Source organism: Oncorhynchus nerka, linkage group LG9a (assembly GCF_034236695.1).
Source record: "Oncorhynchus nerka isolate Pitt River linkage group LG9a, Oner_Uvic_2.0, whole genome shotgun sequence".
Classification (NCBI taxonomy): Eukaryota; Metazoa; Chordata; class Actinopteri; order Salmoniformes; family Salmonidae; genus Oncorhynchus; species Oncorhynchus nerka.
In genome coordinates this window covers 21095315-21116955 of record NC_088404.1, presented here as the reverse complement: position 1 = coordinate 21116955, position 21641 = coordinate 21095315, and the positions used below count along the sequence as shown (strand labels likewise).

General features: G+C 42.5%; 1 protein-coding gene across 4 annotated transcripts in view; it reads left to right on the top strand.

Moving 5' to 3' along the window:
- The window catches only part of si:ch211-266k8.4 (carabin), a 49621-nt gene that overhangs the window by 6601 nt on the left and 21379 nt on the right, over positions 1-21641 (top strand). For 2 of the 4 annotated variants that reach the window (XM_029667559.1, XM_065022406.1), the window contains 11 exons: positions 57-164; positions 336-528; positions 640-765; positions 1193-1316; positions 1428-1497; positions 2380-2494; positions 4636-4753; positions 8017-8126; positions 19086-19190; positions 20057-20235; positions 21184-21296. In XM_029667559.1, the coding sequence (XP_029523419.1) occupies positions 57-164; positions 336-528; positions 640-765; positions 1193-1316; positions 1428-1497; positions 2380-2494; positions 4636-4753; positions 8017-8126; positions 19086-19190; positions 20057-20235; positions 21184-21296 (1361 nt within the window). The remainder of the gene's footprint in view (positions 1-56; positions 165-335; positions 529-639; positions 766-1192; positions 1317-1427; positions 1498-2379; positions 2495-4635; positions 4754-8016; positions 8127-19085; positions 19191-20056; positions 20236-21183; positions 21297-21641) is intronic. The other 2 variants (XM_029667560.1, XM_029667561.2) reach the window with 2 other exon arrangements.

The following is a 21641-nucleotide window of genomic DNA, read 5'->3' as shown; positions in this document are numbered from 1 at the left end:
CACACTATTTTGAAACGTATTTTGTAGGACATTGGCCACATTCTTTCCCTTTTCAGATCGAACGGTTTATGAGAATGGGAATCCCTCCAGCTTTAAGAGGGCGAGTGTGGAAGTGCCTTCTCAACATCGACAAACTAAGAGAATCCAGTGCTTTTAACTATCAGGTGCAGTCCCATAACCACTGTACATATCATTTTCAAAAGTACACTCTAGACTGGCACTTGCATTATTGAAAAGCAAAACAATTTTCCTCCTCCATAGCCTACTTCTACAGTGACACATTTAAGAGACATAGGCCAATTGTTTTATTTAGTTGTGTATTCACTCAATGTCAGAAATGTTTGGATGAGATCCGAGGGCCCCTGGTTGACCTGGGAGTTAGTGAATACGGCATCATCTCAGCCATAGCTACTTTGAATGACACAGAGAATGACCTGGGGTCCAACCAACTTCCCTCCCGCTGTCCCCCGGACTTGGCCTACTCCAGTGCAGATGTCACCATCTTTCGTCAGATCGCTCTGGATCTGCGTGAGTTATGGGATATTCTGTAGACCCCCTTTTCTCTGTACTGACAGTACATTTTCTCTGCACATCTGGGATATGAATGACTGATTGCATTTGACTCTTATCTTTGTACAGAAAGATCCTTCCCAACCCATCGCACCCTGATGGGCGAGAGTCCTGAGGCAATAGAAGGCCAAGCCAAGCTCTTCCGAGTCCTCATCGCCTACGCAAAGTACAACCCTAAGATTGGGTATAGCCAAGGTACAGTAAGGGGAGCTGACTGTTTGCAATCATGTAGCGGTATGCACGCAAGCACCAATTTGTAACGATGCTGTTTGACGGAGGCACAGATGCATGTATGCAATAACTGTAGTTTTGTCATTAAACAAATCCTTTTGAATTACAATATTCCTTGTTAATGTACTTTCATGACATCCAAAAACAATTCACCTACCATGCAGTTGGTAGTAACATTTTAAGTTCCATACTTCAGCCACCTGGGGGCAGAAGAGTCTAAGTAGACATTGAGCTGGTACAGCACCATGCTGCCAAGCTAATCACACAAACATTTCCAATAATACATCATGTGTTTAAAAATTACCTGCATGGTTGACATTGGTGTGTGTGTGTTCCCTTATTTTATCCATATTAGTAGTGCCTTATTATTGACTGTTCATATCTTTATCAGGAATGTCATACATCGCTGCAGTGCTTCTTATGCACCTAAGTGAAGAGGAGGCCTTCTGGGCCTTGGGAGTTCTTCTAGAGAAGCCTAAATATCTGTCAGAGCTGTTTGACCTCTCCGGGGAGAAGTGAGAATGTCCTTTCAATGCGTATCACATTATGAATATTTTTATTAATGACATGAAGCAGCATACTTGCTGAAGTACTGTATTTAACTGGTCTTTGCTTGCTAATGTTAGGATCCAGCATCAAGCGATGGTGTTTCACCAGTTCTTCAAGCACAGGAAACCTCAGCTCTCCAAGCACATAGTAAGTGTGAGGACCCAGCTCTCTGCGTACAACTTGTAGTAGCTCTTAGGCACACATCTCATATTGAGAGGACTTTAAAAAAACTGTTATCCAGGGATATCTGGAGGGGAATCTGCTTGGTGACTGAACATGCCTCAAATGTAGGGCTCTTCTCATCACTCTTCCACTGTGCATTCCTCTCTAAAATCCCATGGCTTTCCTACAGAGACCACCACCATCATCATCACTGCAGCACATTGTCCTCAGGGACTGGGTTTTACTACTACATTCACAGCTGCTTCCCAGTAACAGTCTGAGCTCATGTACGGAAAGAGGGTTGGCCATGTTGGTGTCACACAGCTTTATCCTGGAAATGACAGCAGTAAAAGCTCTTTGCTTACAGATGCCTCCTGCTTTATGTCAGAAGGGGGAAGCTGTGTGTCTATGATGTCTCTGAAAGCAGCTACCCATCAGCACAGTTTTAGCTAAGTAATGAAATCTTGGTCTGTGAGTGAAATATGGAAGTTCCTTCACCAGCTCGGACAATCCCATTGCTCTCTTGAGTCCCACCACCCTCTCTTTACCTGCAGCCTTAGGCCCCTTTAAATGAGAGGCTAAACCTCTCTGCTGCTTGACTCTCTCTTGAGAGATTTTCTATTTCTCGGTGTTGACTCAGCACGTCTCAGAGAAAAGCTGCCCATTCAGTGCCGGCGGCCTGCACACCACAGTGGCTTAAATGCACTCGAGTGAATGTTTCTAATGCCTTATTTGAAGTACCAAGACCAGCATTTTACCACTGACTCTTGATAGAGCTCTGCTTAAAATATTATTTTATTATGGAACTCAGTCAGTTTTCAACATGCAACTTTCTGTTCCTAAATTCTCTTCTTTCTTTTCTTTAAGGAGGATGTAAGGGTTTCGTCCATCCATTTTGTTATGCCTTGGTTCCTAACCCTGTTCACCTCCCTGCCCTGCTGGGACTCTGTGCTGGCCATATGGGACCTCATCATGTTGCATGGTAATACTAACAGGGAGGTACAGACTTTGGGATTCTGTAAACACTTTGTCATTATGTACATTATTGTTATCATTTTTCACCCTACCTTTTCGCCTCTGCCTCACACTTCAGAATCAGGAGTTGGCTCCTGCCCTATGAGCTGTTCTGGCTCGCACAAGCTTAGAGCAAGGCCACCCACCTACATAATATAATATCTTATACAGTGCAAATTGCAATACAACATATATTAAAAAAAAATGGATGTGTCTCTTCACAGTCCCTGTTGTGCTGTAAGGTGTTCTTTTCATCTGGTTTTATTACTAGCTTGAGTTACCTGGGGAGGCAGAGTTCCATGTAGTCATGGCTCTATTTAATACTGTGCGTTTCCCAGTTTCTGGTCTGGACCTGGGGACTGTGAACAGACCTCTGTTTGCATGTCCTGTGTTGTACCGATGAGTATCTGAACTGAATGCACACTGCTTGAACAGACCGTTCGGTACCATCAACACCTCGCACAAAGACCAACAGCAATCAATCTTTCGTCAACTTTGAGCCAGGAGAGATTGGCATGAATGTTACTGACATTTGCCCTCCGTGTACATCTAAGTGCCATAAGTGCTGCTCTATTCTAGGTCAATTACAGTTGGTCCATGTCCCCCTTTATCGCACATGACCTACACACCTGGGCTATAGTCCAGGTGTGACAAAACTAGGAGCTGTCTGGTCGACTGAGCTGTCAAGAAAGCAGAGCGACGCCTTTTCATGAACAGACCTTTTCCATTTGAGCAACCATTAAGTGTATATGTTTTGTCCATGACAGCTTGCTATCTAGGGTTACACCCAGCAGTTTAGTCTCCTCAACTTGCTCAATTGTCACATTATTCAAAAATAGATATAAATGCAATTTTAGTGTTGAGGACATGATTTGTCCCGATAACGATGCTATTAGTTTTTTGATTATTTAGCACCAGCCTATTGCTTGTTACCATTCTAAAACTGATTGGAGCTCTGTTAAAGTGTCATTTATTTGACATTCGTTGCCGACGTGTGTACTGTTGAGTCGTCAGCATACATAGACACACAGGCTTTAGTCAAGATCAATGGAAGGTCATTAGTAAAAACAGAACAACAATGGCCCAAGCCGGCTGGCCTGCGGTACACCACACTCAACCGAATTTGCATTTGAGGCATCCAATAAAGAAAACCCTCTGTGTTCTATTAGATTGGTAACTCTCAATCCTTAAGGCAGAGGATGTAAATCCATAACGCCTAACTTTTCAGCAACATGTTATGATCAATGACATCAAAAGCTGCACTGAAGTCTAACAAAACAGCTCCCACAATCTTCTTACTATCAATTTCTTTCAGCAAATCATCAGTCATCAGTGCCAAGCATGTTCAGTCCCCTTCCCTATAAGCATGCTGAAGGTCTGTTAATTTGGTTTTCTGTAAAATAATTTTTATTTGGTCAAGTAACAGGCTGTTTGAACCTTCTTTTTATTTTATTTTTATTTTACCCCCTTTTTCCCCCCAATTTCGTAGTACCAATTATTAGTAGTCGCTATCTTGTCTCATCGCTACAACTCCCGTACGGGCTCGGGAGAGACGACGGTCGAAAGTCATTCGTCCTCCGAAACACAACCTAGCGCTGCGATGCAGTACCCTAGACCACTGCGCAATCTGGGAGGCTGAACCTTTTTTAAAGAGTTCTCTGCTATTCTTGGGCAGCAGAATTACCTTTGCCTTGCTCCAGGCCTGAGGGCACACACCGTCTTCTAGGCTTAAATTGAAGATGTGGCAAACCAGATTCGCAATGTATTCCACTACCGTTTTCAGCAATTTACCATCCAGGTTGCCGGTACAAGGTGGCTTGTCCAAAAATGTTTTCAACTCTTCCACATTCCCTTTGCGGAACTCAAAACTACAGCAACTCTTTCATTATTTTGTCTGTTATACATTAATATGAAGGCTCAATGTTTATTTTTTGCTAATCTTGTCAACAAAAAGTTTGATTTGTTTGCTTTCTAAACATGCTCACAGGTCCTAGAGGTCCCTGCTTATCTCACTATCTAGAGTTTTTATTATACTGACGGTCATTGACTAAATGGTCCCAGATCTGTTTGCTGTTTTGCCAGCTGTATTTCTAGTTACTTTGTGTCCAGGCCTCTCTGCTGTGTTCCGTACTGGTCTCACAATCATTCAGCTGCTGGAGTCTCGGCTAATGAACCTGACTGACGAGGCTGCCGTGCTACCCCTGCTGCTAAGGGTACCTGTGGATGTGTGAGTGTTACGTCATTCTTATTCAAAAACACAGAGACTTGGGCCCACACAGTAGTTTTAAATCATCATAGGCAACATTATATACATTTGCTTTTAGTGGACAGCCATTTTAGTTCTGGTTTTCAATACAAGCATCTCTTAAATAGACTTGTCTTGTGCAAATCAGTCAATATAGTGTCAGTAGTTAAACATATTTTGTTGACATCTAGCGGTCCCTATGGAAACATGGCAAGGGCACTGGGTTTGTGTATATAACAGTGGCTGGCCAGTTCATGATGTGAAGCAGTTATCATATTTGTTTTAATATCTTAACCAAATACTTTTAATCATTCTCTTGCCTGCCTCTCTTTTGAAGAAATATTTCTCTCTACAATGTTTACTTTGGCCAAAGAACTGTGGATTAGCCTCTTGTTACTGTGGGAGGAACAGCATTGAGTCCCATGAGCATGTTAATCAATGGAGTTTAAGAGCTCTTTGATTTCCAGGCTTTGTTTTATTGGGTTGGGAAGTCGTTATAGCAACGGTGCCTTGCTAATGTTTTGTTGGTGTCCTTGTATGATTTAGATGGCATATTAGGGACCTATTGGATGTTTATTGATTTTGCCCAACTTGGGATCGTTGTAGGTCTCGACTAGTATATTTAACTTGCCTTTCTATTAGAAGCATTACTTTACAAAGCAATATACAATTTAGATATTATTTGAGATTGGTTATGAAATAACTTCAGTTTCTTTGAGGATGTTTCCTGCAAAACAAGTCATTAATTTGTGTTGTTTTACATTTGAATATTTTGCCTTTGTGACAGTTGTCAGCAGGCACCGAGCCACATGTCACATTGAAGGGCTCTTGTTTCTAGCTTGGCATCTGTGTGCCAGCCCAGTGAGGTCATGGCTAAGTGGTTTCTCTGTCTGAGACCAGGATCCTCTTACGAAAGGAAGAAACAAGCTACCTGAAACCACAGCCTGTCTCGTCCAGTGAGAGTGGGTGGAGGGGAAGCAGAAAAGTATAGGGTCAGAGAGTCATCTATACAGAGGGATTAGGCTAGGAGCAGTCAGCCGGTTAGATTACAGCATAAAAACATCCTCTCTCACCCCATTGAGAATATAATATTTTCAGGAGACCTGATTTAACCCTGGCTTTAACTCAAAATCCTTGGCCGTGGTCAGGCTCTCCTATCTGCTTTAATACAGAGTGGAGAAGGTGGACAAGTGAAATGCCAATAGACAATCATCTGATTAACGAAGGACTTTCTTTCATCCATTTAATCTATTGGTTTCTGTCCATCACTGCCCACCCCTTCCCCCCTTATCTCCATTCAGGCCTATTGACACGTCCCTCTGCCTGAGGAGTTGACAGCTCATTTGTTTGCTACCTTTCACTGACAAGCCCACATCAATGCAGCCACTTTTTCACGGTGCTTTATGTAAGAGCCAGCGTGATGTGAAGCATAGGGACAAGCTGTGTCTCAGCTCAAAGGGCTTTTTAACTGAATGCTTTTGTAACCATGATATACAGTGCATTCGGAAAGTATTCAGACCCTTTCCCTTTTTCTACATTTTGTTATGTTACAGCCTTTTTCTAAAATTGATTAAATAAATGTTTTTTTTTGAACAATCTACCCACAATTCCCCATAATGACAAAGCAAAAACAGATGTTTGCAAATTTACAAAAAATAAAAAACGGATACCTTATATACATGCGTAAGTATTCAGACCCTTTGCTATGAGACTCAAAATTGAGCTCAGGTGCATCCTGCTTCCATTGATCATCCTTAAGATGTTTCTACAACTTGATTGGAGTCCACCTGTGGTAAATTCAATTGATTGGACAAGATTTGGAAAGGAACACACCTGTCTATATAAGGTCCCACAGTTGACAGTGCATGTCAGGGCAAAAACAAAGTCATGAGATCGAAGGAATTGTCCGTAGAGCTCCAAGACAGGATTGTGTCGAGGCACAGATCTGGGGAAGGGTACCAAAAAATGTCTGCAGTTTTGAAGGTCCCCAAGAACACAATGGCCTCCATCATTCTTAACTGAAGAAGTTTAGAACCACCAAGACTCTTCCTAGAGCTGGCCGCCTGGCCAAACTCAGCAATCGGGAGAGAAGGATCTTGGTCAGGGAGGTGACCATGACCCCAATGGTCACTGTGACAGAGTGCTAGAGTTCCTCTGTGGAGATGGGATAACCTTCCAGAAGGACAACCATCTCTGCAGCACTCTACCAATCATGTCTGTATGGTAGAGTGGCCAGACAGAAACCACTCCTCAGTAAAAGGCACATGACAACCCGCTTGGAGTTTGCCAAAAGGCACCTTAAGGACTCTGACCATGAGAAACCAAATTCTCTGGTCTAAAGAAATCAAGATTGAACTCTTTGGCCTGAATGCCAAGTGTCACGTCTGGAGGAAACCTGGCACCATCACTACTGTGGAGCATGGTGGTGGCAGCATCATGCTGTGGGGATGTTTTTCAGTGGAAAGGAATGGGACACTCGTCAGGAAAGATGTACAGAGAGATCCTTGATGAAAACCTGCTCCAGAGCATTCAAGACCTCAGACTGGGGTGAAGGTTCACCGGACAATGACCCAACAGGACAATGACAGGACTAAGCACACAGCCAAGACATGCAGGAGTGGCTTTGGGACAAGTCTCTGAATGTCCTTGAGTTGCCCAGCCAGAGCCTGGACTTGAACCCGATCGAACATCTCTGGAGAGACCTGAAAATAGCTGTGCAGTGACGCTCCCCATCCAGACTGACAGAGCTTGAGGATCTGCAGAGAAGAATGGGAGAAGCTCCCCAAATACAGGTGTGCCTAGCTTGTCATACCCAAGAAGACTCGCGACTGTAATCACTGTCAAAAGTACTGAGTAAATGGTCTGAATACTTTATAAAATCATTTTGAAAACATTTCTAAAACTTTGTTTTTGCTTTGTCATTATGGGGTATTGTGTGTAGATTGTTGAGAAAAAAAACTATCAATTTTAGTAAGGCTGTAACATAAAATGTGAGTGAAATGAAAAGATGTGAAAGAAATGAAGGGGTCTGAATACTTTCAGAATGCGCCGTATCAAAGGTTTGACTATTGCCATTGAGTCTTGAGGGCAATTCAATTTAGCATGTTTTTCTTCTTCTTCCACCTATTAAGCCAACTGCCATGTATTGCTTCAAACTGAGGTGATGGCTGATCAAAGTTGAATGAGGAGGAGATGATTTAAGAAGCTTTTCGGTACTAATGTAAGGCCCTTTTTGTCCCCTCCAGCTCTCAGCACTGTGTCCTGCTCCCAGCCCTGTGGAGCACAGAGGTACAGGAGTGGGAGATCAAGTGCATGAACAGCCTGGTGTTGGAAGAGACCGAGGGACACCACTTAGGTAACACACGCACACGCACATAAATCAAATGACATTTTATTTGTCACGTGCGCCGAATACAACAGGTGGAGAAATGATCACAAGCCCTTAACCGACACACATTGTTGTAGTGGTACAATTAAATTACTCTACCGGACTTCCTCCTGCGTTCTGTGTTTGACCAATGACAGGCCCTGATGCTGCAACGGGAAAAGTGGGTGGGAAACTAAAGGATAAGTGGGAAGGTCTGACAGAGTAACCTGAGATGGTCTTTCACTCTGCACAGTCCTCAGTGTTCAGGCCTTATCTGGTGGTCCATGATAGTCATGGATTTGGTTGGGTGAGCCTGTAAGACATTTGTTCATCCTGACTAAATGTCAGAGCTGTTTTACTTGGACCTTGGGGATGATTCACAAACCTCAATGTAATGTATGCACTTTGTGTCGCCAATTTTGTCAAGATCGATGACAAAAAGTGAAACGGACGATTCTGTCGTTCTCCTCTTTTCTTTCTACCCTCTCTGTTTTTGTCCTTTTTGCTTTGTAGAAAATTGGTTGATACACCATTTAGATCATGTGCTCACTCTTTGGAGTTCTTAGTTTTTGTTTTCAGTCATGACTTGAAGCGTTTTTTACAGGAACTTTGACATGACGACTCACTGCCTTGCCGCTCAGCCCTGTGGGTGGTGCTTTAACCCATGTTACTAATGGATGACAGTGATTTTAGCATTCAGAGATGAACTGGGTTAGGCCAGACCCTTTGTGTGTGAGAGATCATCATTCCCTCCCCTTCAGCTGCGGTGACTAGCCATCATCCTGGCATAGTCTCAGGCACAGTAAGTATGATCATTTCTCTGAGAGTGAAATGGCTCCTTGATTATCTGCTATGCGCTCTGTGCTGATATGATCCCAGGTCGTACATTACCGTTGTCGCCAGCATGAGCAACACTTTAAATCCCCTTAGATTTCAGTGTCTGAGTCGCGTCGCCGTGTTTGTGTCCACCCTCTTGGCAGACAAAAGGGGAACATATTTTGAGTTATTCAGTACCTGGCTCGACATGCCCCCTCCCTATTGTAGTTTTATCTTCACACCAGACATGCTGGATTGCCATCTGACACGTGAGCACTGTCAGCTCTGAGTCACGGCCTGGCTCTGACTGGGAGAGACTCCTGGAGGCCCTGTCAGTGAGTCACATTATGGCTGCAAAATGGCTGCCGCAGACCCCGTTGTCAGTGAGGATCAGTCTGGACCAGGGGCCCCACTGTAAAGCTAATTGAAAGGCTCAGCACAGCAGCAGATTTTACTATGTGAATATCTCATCAGGCTGTTGTGTGTGTGAGTCAGGATGAGTCATCCACACTACCTGCTGTTAAGCTAGCTGCCTCTCTTGCTCCAGGTGGAAAGGAGCTAAATCAAAAGCCCATCAGTAACCAGGCCTTCAGAGCCAGCCTCCTCCAGTCTGCAGTCCTTTTTGACAACCTGCACTATAGATACTATGACAGACTGAGGAATTCCAAAAAAGGATGGAAGTGTTTTGGGTACACAAGAGTCTAGATTTTTCAGAACCAGTTACATTTGTTTTTTTATTTGTTTTTTTACTGGAAGTGTTAATTAAGGTTAGTTTTAATGATTAACAGCACTTGACAGGCCTGTCCATTCTAGAGTATGAGTATAGATGGTTGGTGTTTCTCTGAGGTGAGTTTTCAGCTGATGACTAGTACAGCGCTCTTGCTTTCTGTCCTCAATGAAGCAGGGGGGGGTGGGGTGACATTTTCTGTTTTTGTCTTATTTCTTGTTTGTTTCACAATAAAATAGTGTGCATCTTCAAAGTGGTAGGCATGTTATGTAAATCAAATTATACAACCCCCCCCAAAAATAAACATTTATTTCCAGGTTGTAAGGCAACAAAATAGGAAAAATTCCAAGGGGGTGAATACTTTCACAAGCTGCTGTACATGTACAACATTTAACATTTAACATTTAAGTCATTTAGCAGACGCTCTTATCCAGAGCGACTTACAAATTGGTGCATTCACCTTATGACCTCCAGTGGAACAGTAGTGCATCTAAATCTTTTCAGGGGGAGGGGGGGTGAGAGGGATTACTTTATCCAAATTATGGATAAAATTATACAAATTACCTCAACTTTTTATTTTATTTTAGCCTGTTCCCCCGCACATTGACTCTGTATTGGTTCCCCTTTGTTATTTTATTGTTCTTTTTAAAAATGTATTTAGGTAATATTTTCTTAACTACATTTTCTTATAACGGCGTTGTTGGTTGTTTTTCAATTTTCGCCTAATATTATATACCCAAATCTAACTGCCTGTAGCTCAGGACCTTAAGCAAGGATATGCATATTCTTGATACTATTTGAAAGGAAACACTTTGAAGTTTGTGGAAATGTTAAATTAATGTAGGAGAAAAAAATACAGATCTGGTAAAAGATGGTACAAAGAAAAAAAATGTTTGAAATGCGAGAGAAAGGCCAGGTTAGGCACAATTTATATTTTGGCCACTAGTTGGCAGCAGTGTATGGGCAAAGTTTTAGACTGATCCAATTAATCATTGTATTTCTGTTCAAAATGTTATCAAGACTGCCCAAATGTGCCTAATTGCTTTATTAATACATTTTCAAGTTCATAACTGTGCACTCTCCTCAAACAATAGCATGGTATTCTTTCACTGTAATAGCTACTATAATTTGGGCAGTTCAGTTAGCTTAAATTCTTGATAATCTTTCTGGCCATATCAGATATGTCTGTTCTGAGAAATGTTCTTGTTACTTACAACCTCATGCTAATCACATTAGCCTACGCTAGCTCAACTGTCCCGTGGGGGGACACCGATCCCATAGAGCAGGTATTCCCAAACAGGGGTACGCGCAATGCTGTCGGGGGTACTCCAAATAAAAATGTGATTAACATGTAAAAAAATATATAAAATCTTCATATTTTCCGTCAGTCCATTTTATATTTTCAAACGGGGCTATACATTTGGGTGAGTTTTTTCCCCCTGCCTCAGTAGCCTCGTTTCACTGCCAAAAATAAAATGAATCCATCTAGTGTTCAGCAAAATAACAACACACTGTCAAATACAGGTAGCCTAGTCAAATAATTAACATCAAATCACATTAACCGTTACGCTCTCGTGAGAACTTCACTCTTTTGTGTAGCCATTTAGAAACGAACCATGACAATTTGAAAAATAAGCCAAAGGAGGTTTTGGAGCGAGAATAAAGATTACTTTCGAGTAGTAAGACATGTATAAAAGCAACAGATAGCATTTATATAAGCATATAGCATATAAGATGCTAGAAGGGTCTACTAGCATCTTATATGGTAAGCTACCGAGTGGCTAGGACAGGCAAGTCCCATACTAATTGTGGAGGACTTTATTCTTCCTGCTGCTGCGGATTTGGCTGGGACAATGCAGTTAATGCCTTCATCACAACAACACTGTTTCACGACGCATCCGTGACAAGGCAGGAGATGTTTTGAAGCAATTACTACTTCGCATACAAGCCAGTAAATTATATGCATTACTGCTGAATGAGTCAACAGATGTGGCGGGCCTGGCACAACTCCTGGTAGTATGTCCATTACGTTTATGGGGGGTCAATTAAGGAAGACATCCTCTTCTGGAAACCAGGACAACATGAGAGGATATTTGTAAAGTACTGGACAGCTATGTGATGTCAAATGGACTTTGGTGTTCAAGATGTGTTGGTATCTGTACTGATGGTGCAAAAGCCATGACAAGGAGACATAGTGGTAACGAGTGGTAACGTCTGTGCAAGCTGTAGCTCCCGTCTGTGCAAGCTGTAGCTCCCGTCGCTACTTGGGCACACTGCAGCATCCACCAAGAGGGAATGCCTGACAAGGGAATGCCTGACGGCTTTTGGACACTACAGTGAAAATGGTTGACTTTGTCAGGTGCCTGAACTCTGGTGTATTTTCTGCACTATGCAATGATATGGGCATCGACCATGTAACGCTTTTACAACATACAGAAGTGCGCTGGTTATCAAGGGGAAAAGTATTGACTTTTTTTTTAAAATTGAGAAACGAGCTTAAAGTTTTCTTTACTGACCATAATTTTCACTTGTCTGACCGCTTGCATGATGACGAGTTTCTCACACGACTGCCTATCTGGGGGATGTTTTTTCCTCACCTGACTGATCTGAATCTAGGATTACAGGGACTCTCCGCAACTATTTTCAATATGCAGGACAAAATTGAGGCTATGATTAAGAAGTTGGAGCTCTTTTCTGTCTGCATTAACAAGGACGACACACAGGTCTTTCCAGCATTGTATGATTTTTTTTTTTTGTGTGTGCAAATGAACTCAAGCTTACGGACAATGTCAAATGTGATATAGCAAAGCACCGGCGTGAACAAGAGAGCCTCATCGAAATTGCAACAAGCGGTTCTGTGAAAATTTTATCAGAAGCCACTGGCAGATTTCTGGATAGGCCTACGCTCAGAGTTTCTTACCTTGGCAAATCGCGCTGTTAAAAGACTGCTGCCCTTTGCAACCACGTACCTGTGTGAGCTTGGATTCTCAGGCCCTCACTAGCATGAAAATAAATACAGGCACAGACTGGAAAATGATTTAAGACTGAGACTCTCTCCAATACAACCCCAAATTGAGTTATGTGTATCCTTTCAAGCACACACTTCTCAGTAACCTGTGGTGAGTTATTCACACTTTTTGAACAAATAAGGTTTTATATGTAAGATGGCTAAATAAAGAGCAAAATTATTGATTATTTATTTGTGCCCTGGTCCTATAAGGGCTCTTTGTCACAACCCAGCTCGTGAAGTGACAAACTCGCACTAATTTTTATGTTTAATAAATGTATCGTTTAGTGTGTGTCTGGGTCATGCTTTCAAATGTTGTTTTTTGCCATCATTGTGAGTGTGCTGACCCTGGTGCTAGAGGGCAGCTGCAGGTTGAATGACTAAAAAGTTTAGGAACCGCTGCCGTAGAGCGGTTAAGGGCTTGTAAGTAAGCATTTCACGGTAAGGTCTACAGCTGTTTTATTCGGTGCATGTAACAAATCAAATTAGATTTGATCTCCAGTCACTCATGTGGTTACCCTGAGGAGGACTGTCACAACAGGTTTACCAGAATGGGAGATCTTCTGAATTGGTGCACATGCAGGGGAACCAGCCCCAGCAGGAGGCCTCGATTATTAATATTTCCCTGATAATGTTTACTTATTGAGGGGTTAAGATGTGCTTACAGTCCACTGTTTATAGAGCCAAAGTGCGAACTTGCGATAATGATCAGTCGTGTATGCTGGGCTCAGTACTGTGTTTCTGTCTCCTTCAGGAAGTGACGGGCCTTTATACAATGCAAAGGGCAGAGATTTTATGCAGTGGGTATTCATGTGACTGTCAGCCATCTGGAGAAGATAAACTGTTATTTTCAAGGCAGGGCCTGATCTTCTTGGAGTTGCCTCGTCAGGTCCCCGGAGGGGATGAAGCTGCCTCATATGTCTACGCCCACGTCAAAAACAATGCACTCACACACGACAACGTGCTGTGCAGTCTTGTCAGTCTCTGAGGGAGAGGATAAGACCTGAGTATGTCACAGCCTGTCATTTCTTTCTGAGCTGGTGGTTGGAGACTGCTTCTGTCAGTGTGTTGCCATCATAAATTAAAAAGCTGGTAAAGAGGTTGAGTTATTGTCCGGGTCCTTTTTAAAATGGCTTTTTAGAATGGATGTAAAGCAGCTCCCCCTCCCTGGTCTCCACTAACACTTCTTGGCCCCCCCAGTCTGACACTTGACTTTGCAGCAGACTTAGAGTCCTATTAAAACAGAGGGCAATGTTGGTTTATACTTGAGTGTTCTTATTTCTGTGTGGAGGAATGCACACTGGGAGTTGTTTAGCACCCTGCGAAGTGGGCAGTTTTGGTAGCTTACATCTGACGCGTCCGCTCGTGCCAATTTAATATTTGCTCAACAAACAGGCTGCCAGGAACATTATTAATGTGCAGAAAACAAATTCATGATGGGGAATCTACACTTGGATAATGACTTCTTTGCCTCATAATAAACGTCAGTCCATTATATGAAAGATATCATAGGTTTTGTGTTTAGATACTGTAACATCGTGAAAAGGTAGCAGCTCCCCTCAGACACTTTTGAGATCTTGGTGTAACAAGTATCAACAATAATTGATTATGTGAGAATGCAATTTTCAAGGCCCTAGGTGTTTGTTAGGGCTCCAGACAGTTGACAATAAATCTGAGGAATGAGCGAATACATGCGTTAGAGAAAGGTGATCGAGACTCTATTTGTCCCCCTCACTCTTTTAGAAGAGGCTCTAACAAGGTGATAGGCATCTAATAGACTACCTTCCCGATACTGGCCCATGTGTGGTGTGTTCACAGGTTTCTGTTGTAACGTATTGAAAAGCAGGGGGATCATCCTTCAATGCAATTAGGACCATGTTTTGCAATTGCCAGTTTATGCCTGGGTATTTGGAAAATGATTCATATGAAAAGCTTACAGTCTTGCTGTCCTAAAGGAGGAAGCAGCCTGTTTGTATGCATTGCAGTTATAACACTGTTTAGGTCTTGGCGTGTGAGAAATTTAATTGAATTGATCCAGAAAGGCTATTATACAGATGGAAGGATGAGTTGACTATTCAATCCCTCATTTCTTAATCAGTCACTGAAGCAGTTGAGATCTCTTTGTCTAAGTGGATTGCGTTACGAAAATGAATAAGAGAAATTTGAGCATGCTGTAAGATGTCGACATAACTGACACCTTTTCTATTGTAGGCCTACTATAACTTGGGAGTAACTGGGTTGCAAAGCAGTACAGCGAAACGGACCTAGATAATCTTCATATAATCACTATACACCTCACTTATTCTGTGATGTCTTTTCAGTGGTAAAAACGGACCATGCATTGATACTAATGTTGCCTGGTCTTGTCTACTTTAGTTGTATTATTATTATTATTTTTTAACGTAAATTGACTCAGTTTATGAAAACAATCTTATGAAAACAGGCATTTTTCTTACACAGGTAACTACTTATTTAGTATTGTTCTGCTGTGTTCCTTGGCTCCGTCCCTGGCTGTTTTGTAGCCGTTGTCCTGTTTGAGCTCCTTTTACCCTTTATCAGGTTTCCTGCTGCTTTGGACCTCTGCCCTCTCTTCCACACCGCCACTTCACCTATTCCGCTAGGACATTTCAACAGTCTGTTTGACCTTTAAAGTGATTGAAGTTTCCCTAAGCTCTGCAAGGTGTTAACATCTCATGTTTTGGTCAACTTAAGTGGTGTGCACTTTTCTAAACAACCTGATAACCGGATATTTTCTTTTTTGTTTTCTTTTACTGGCTCACCTCTTTATCTATTAACCTGCCAGCTGTCAGGCAACCTGTAGAAATGATTGAGTAAAATGACATGAACAAGCTGCTGTATCTGTTCATTCAGGGGGTTTAGACTTGAATGTGGGCTTATTCTCCTCAAATATCTCCCTGACTCTGTTTCCCCACAGGCCAAAGCCTGTGAAGGTGGGCAGGTTCTTTTGAATGAGGAATCTTTGATGTTAAGGAGATGAGCTAGACTGATAAGATGTCTGCAAGTCCACACAGCTCCTGTAAGTTTGTCGTTAACCATGACTGTGACCCAGGGCATAAATACAGGCTGTGTTCCCTCGTAATTCCACATCCTCAACTAGACGCCCATCTTTAATGTTTCGCTTGTGGTCTTTGGTCTTTTCTAGTGGTCATTTGGAATATGATTGACTGAAATTGCTCTAGTCTCTTAAAGTGATCTAAATGTTATAGCACGCTTGGCATTATACACACACTAATGACTTCATGTGCATTGACATTCATGTACACTGTCAAGTTCGCCAGCTTGTAGTCCTAAAAAACGGAAATGAGTTCTCTGGTTCGTTCAGCCACTCCTATGGGGCTTTGGGATAATTGTCGAAAATAAGGTCTGAGGTTAACACTGGTTTAGATGTTATACATTTTGTTCTATGAGATATCAGTCAGTTAACATGGCCTTTTATGAATTATGAAGCCTTTATGTGCTTGATTTAATTACATAAATGCTTAAAAATTCAGAAAAGTGAAGTTAGCTGATTCTCATAGAACAAAGCGTATAAGATCTCCTAAGCCTGTTTACTACAGACCTTATTTTTGTCATTTATCAAAAAAATATGAATTTCATCTAGGCTTTCGCCAACGAGCCATGACTGAGTCTCTTGCCTACAAAAATATGCCATTACCATTACTCTCTATATGGAATATAATGAATCTAAATCTCTTCTCTTACCTGTGGCTACAAATGTCTGTGTCTTTTCATGCAGTGGGCACCCTGTGGAAAGCGATTCATATTTCTCTTTCCGTTTTGTGGCATGTGAAGCTGAGGAAAGATATCCTGCCTGTCAAATGTGGTGCTACATGGATATCGTGGGATCGTATGTATTGGTTTGTGTTGATGAATGTTAGCTCTACCCCTTAGGCTGCACTATATTGGTGATGTGAAGACCGACGGCACCAGCAAGTTCAGTTCGGTGAACTGCTTTGGCCTTAGAGCACTCCAGTTTTAGACAACACAACAATGCCATGCTAATCATAGGACTAGAACACTAGGCTGTCTTGATGCTAATGCTGCAGCATGTGCCCTATTGGCTTGACTTTTACACTACATTATTTAGCATAATGTAAATTCACAATATTGTTTAGGGCTACACCAGGCTTTGCTATGACTGTACAATGGCATGTTTCCTAATCCACACCAATGTTGTAGTTAATCATGAGGTGTAAAGGCCCTTAAAGGTCTGTTGCCATCCAAACCTTAAGTAGCTACTTCGAGTAGTCGACTGTTAGTGCTGACCTAGTGTATGTGGCGTTGCTGGACATGCATCAGCACAGACGGGTTTAATCTGTCCGTAGGTGCCGTGGCAACAGGTTGCAGGGCCAACATTATGTTTATCTGTGCATCAGAGAGGAAGTGATTGCTATCAGTTTCAGGGGAGAAATGTGTTTTCACTGCTTATCTGTGGTGATGACCTAGCAGCTTTCGCATTAATTACTTTTGTCAGCCATTGTTATTATAGAACTAACTCTAGTTTCCTTGTAGTATCTCAGGAATGTAGGCCTATAGGTTCGATGCTTCGACATGTCTATTGGCTCTGATCTGTGATATACCTGGGATGCACAGACACACTATCGGGAATCCTACAGAGGTTCTAAATCTTTTTCCCTGTGGATTACCCTTTTATACTCTTCCACCACCAACATTCTGCCCTAAGATACATACACTGATACAGTCATGTATTGTATGAAGGCAATAAAGCCACCATTAGGCCAGTGACCACACACACTGTGCAGTACTTATAGATGAATTGGGATCATTAGGTTTGTGGATGAAAGTAGTCCTGTGTGCCTTGGAAGGCTGGAGTCCTGTAATGTCTTTGCACAAGTTTAGTTCAACACTGCTCTCCCAGAATGATGACGAGGAGTTTTATCAATGTGTTTCTAATGATAAATGCACACTCTCATTTTAGTCTGTTTATAGTTGGTGTTTTGAAGTTGATCAGCAGGAAAAAGTCCCTTTGAGCAATATCAGACGAATCTGATGAGGACTGCTGATTGTCTACTATGATCCTGAGGGCAGCACTTATGAAAAGAAAAACACAACCTTGGAAACAGTATGTCATCGCTAATTCCAGGGCAATTACGAATCGGCTTACTCACAGAGGATGACATTTGAAACTGAAAGCAGTCATTCTTATAGCTTCTTATTAGGTCCAGAGTCAGACTCTGCTTGTCAGTCATTGGGGGTGAGCTCATTGACTGTGTGTGTGATTACTGCCTTGAGTCAGCAAAGAACCTGAGGGCATATGAGGTCACTCTTAAAATCACAGGGTTAAGCCAAACAACCTTACATTATCCAGGCTCTGCCCCAGCTCCCTCTTCTGTGAAACTGCAGACAAAGCCAAGCTGTACTAGGACATACACCTACATCTGGGAAACAAGCATAACATACTGTACCATTATTTATAGCACACACTCTTCTTCCCCACAGTTCAAACACTCTAGTCCACTCTAAAGAGACCAGGTGTCCAGGGTCAGTAGGAAGAGACAATCTTAGGCTGGAACTTCCTGGTCTTGTGAACTGAGCAGTCACTCTGGCTCCCACTCTTCCTGTGGAGAGTGGTGGAAGAAAGCCTTCCTCTGAAATGGCACAGAAAATCTTTAGTGGATTACCCAGCCTGCCTCTCATTATAGCATTAGTCTGCAGGGCTAAACCTTTATTTTGCATCATCTGCTAATCTGTTTGGCTCCTGCTCTTTGAAGCGGATGTCATCTCTGTGTGGTGTTCTGCTCTATTAACATCAACCGCTCTCCAAATACTGTATATGGACTTCCCTCAGCCTGACTGATCAGCTCCTAGAGGAAATCCACAGCATTTTACTTGGACCGCAAAGTCAACAATGGGAAATGGGCCGAATGCTCCCTTTTGGAGTCCTGTCTTTCTTTTTTTTAATGTTCCAGAGGATGTGAACATGCATGTCAATTCTTGTTATTGTTTTAATATCACTGCAGAAGATAACTTATAATCCACCTCTGGCATTGATTGATGTATTGAGGGCCAAAATCTATGGATGTAAGGGTTGGTCAGGGGTAATAGAGATTTAAAATCAGATGACTCAATGGAAGGCCAAAACCTCAAATATGGCTTTATACAGTAGACCTACAGTACATGTTATCACATAGCTGAGGTCTGACTTGATGACATGTACAGTACCTTCTTGCGCTTAGTAAATCAATCAAAGTTGTCTTGTTGGTCAGCTGCAGATGGCTAGCCTGTTTCATGCCTTGCTGGTTAAAGCCCCATCAATATAAAACGACCACAAAATATTTTGTGCCAATGTTACCAAGCACAACCATTTTTTAAAATTAATTTTCTTCATATTAAGTGTGTGTTCCTCTCGTTGCAGGAAAAATTGAGAAACCTATTCCACCACCACTGCCCACTAAGGTGAAGGAGCAGGAGAAGAGTGTGGATGGACCTAAATTGGAAGCCAAGAACTCAGTAAGGAAGGGTGAGGCAGTTCATTATACCAGGGTGCTTATGGACCAGCTATAACCAGGCTAAATCCCAGGTACTATCCAGTACAACGGGTGAAGACTCCCTAGTCTTTCTACATTAGTGGCACAGGGCACACACCTTTTTATATGGCCTCATAAAAGTGAGATGGATGTACTGTCATAGCTAATTCCCACATAAACCCTAGGCCACATTAAATCAAATATGCAAGTTGGTATTGTCAAGATGTGCTAAGACTGCAAGTCGGCAGAAAACATTACTGAGTTTTAGATTAATACAGCAAGTGATGTGATTAACCTGTTTTGTGTTCTGGCAAAAAGCTGAGAAATGAAAGTTCCCAATGCTAAGCCTGTCAAGTTGTGGTGTATATAACGCAGTTAGAAATATTGTTTAATGAACAATACTTTGACGAGCAGTGAAATAGATCATCTCCCCAACGTGGCAGCTGTGTAAATTTGACTATCTGTGAAAGGCTCTCACAACCCCATAAGCCCTTGTCCTGTTGTTGAGACAGCCGATAGATTATCAGACTCTGACATCTAGATTCCAGGTGTTCATACGTGTGGTTGGCATAGGGACTTCTCCCCTGTGTGTTTGCCTAGCTCACAGCAGATAGACTATACCACCGGAGTCAATGCGACAGGCTGCTGATAACATTCATTTGTGCAGTACATGGGGGACCACATACAAACACACTGTATGGGTATGACCATGAAAAATGCATGTTCATTTTGTAGTTCAAAGACACATTTTTGTGTCCAGTACTGTGTATGTTTGAGATTGTTACAACACATAAAACATACTTACACCATGTCATAGACTTTTCCTCATGTCCTGAATTAACCCATTGTGTCCCAATAGATTCATCGGTGTCCGGTGTTAAGCACGTGTTCACCCGGCTAGTGAGGATGGCCCAGTGCTACCTGCTAGATAAAGATTGTCAGAGTGGGGACAGTAAGCCTTCCCCATCCCAAGGCAGCTCTGCCAGGCGCCGCTCCTCCAAGGCCAGCAGGACAACTTCCTCAATCACACAGTCACAGGTCGGCTAGCCAGGGTCAAACGCAGGCTACGCCAACTCTCATTCACCTGTAGAGAAAGTACTGAAATGTGGGGAAGATCTCAATTGCAGATGCCTCGTGTCCTCTCTTCGTCTCCTTCTCAAAACTCGTTGGATGAGAGCGAGGTCCCTCCCCTCTGACCTACTCCTCCAATGGGTTTTGAGAAGGCGACGAGGACCCGAGGAGTCTGCAATTGAGATCTTCCTAGGCTCTCACCCTTTTTCTAGCGAAATCCATCACCTCTTCCTCCTCTCCTTATGTGTGTTTGTGGTTATTCTGCACAGTACTTTGTAAAAATCAAGCTATTCTGCAGGGACCCTCAGTATTCATCATCTGCAGATTTTCAGCATATTACTTTTCAACAGTGAGTTTTCGTTAGCAATTATAGACTGTAACAAAGGGCTATGTGTTTATGACTGGCTGGATTTACACAGCCTCAAGACCCATTTGGACTCAGTCAGTGTGCCTTCCCAGAGGAACACAAAGCATGATGCCTGAAACTGCTGAATGAGACTGGTCTGTGGCAGTTCTCCCAGGGCCTACAGTATTATTTGGATCTTAGGCTTTAGTTTGACCTCTTGCGTTTCACACATGCATGCAGTTGCCATTCTCCGTTTAGAAAAAATGTCACATTACACAAGAGAAGGGATTTGACCCATTTACCTCTGAGAATTTGTAGAGGAAGCAGATTTTTCACACTGCCCTTCTGGCTAACTGTAGGACTTTCATGAAGGGGCACAGTCTGGATTAGAACTGGAACCTTCCCTTTCAACCAGATACTCGGAGGTCATTTTACGACTCACTTATTAAAAGTATTTGCATAGGACTACGTTTTTCTTCCTCTCAATTTTATATTGGGTCTATACTGTCTCAATTAGCTGAGACGTTCAGTAGTGTTAGGTTATTGTTATGGTCTCCATCTCCCTCCAGATCAGAGCCAAGAGGAGTCAAAAGGGCGTGTCCCAGCAGGGAAGTGTGAGTCAGACCAGAGGAGGGACCCTTCCCGGTTCTACCCCAGACTCAGATGGGTCGGTCAAAGACAGGTTGGTCAGAAATCCCCTGTTAGACACATCTGTATTGTTCAACTGAGAAATGCACAGCAAGAGCAACATCTTCTCCATACTGCAATTCACAGCTTCTATTACTGATTAATGATAGACCTTTTTTTTATTTGGAATATTATCTGATTTGAGGTTACTTCATGTAGATGTTTTCACTAAGCAATACAATTTATGGCTCTGTCAATTTCTCTGAGAGGGCCCAAGAGAATTGACTACTTTTATACATTTATCGGTCAGCCAGAGGAGTTGGCTCCCAGCCAGCAGAATGACTTTCCCACAGACTGCTGTTACATATGGGAACCTTTATGATCAACATGCATGTTACTC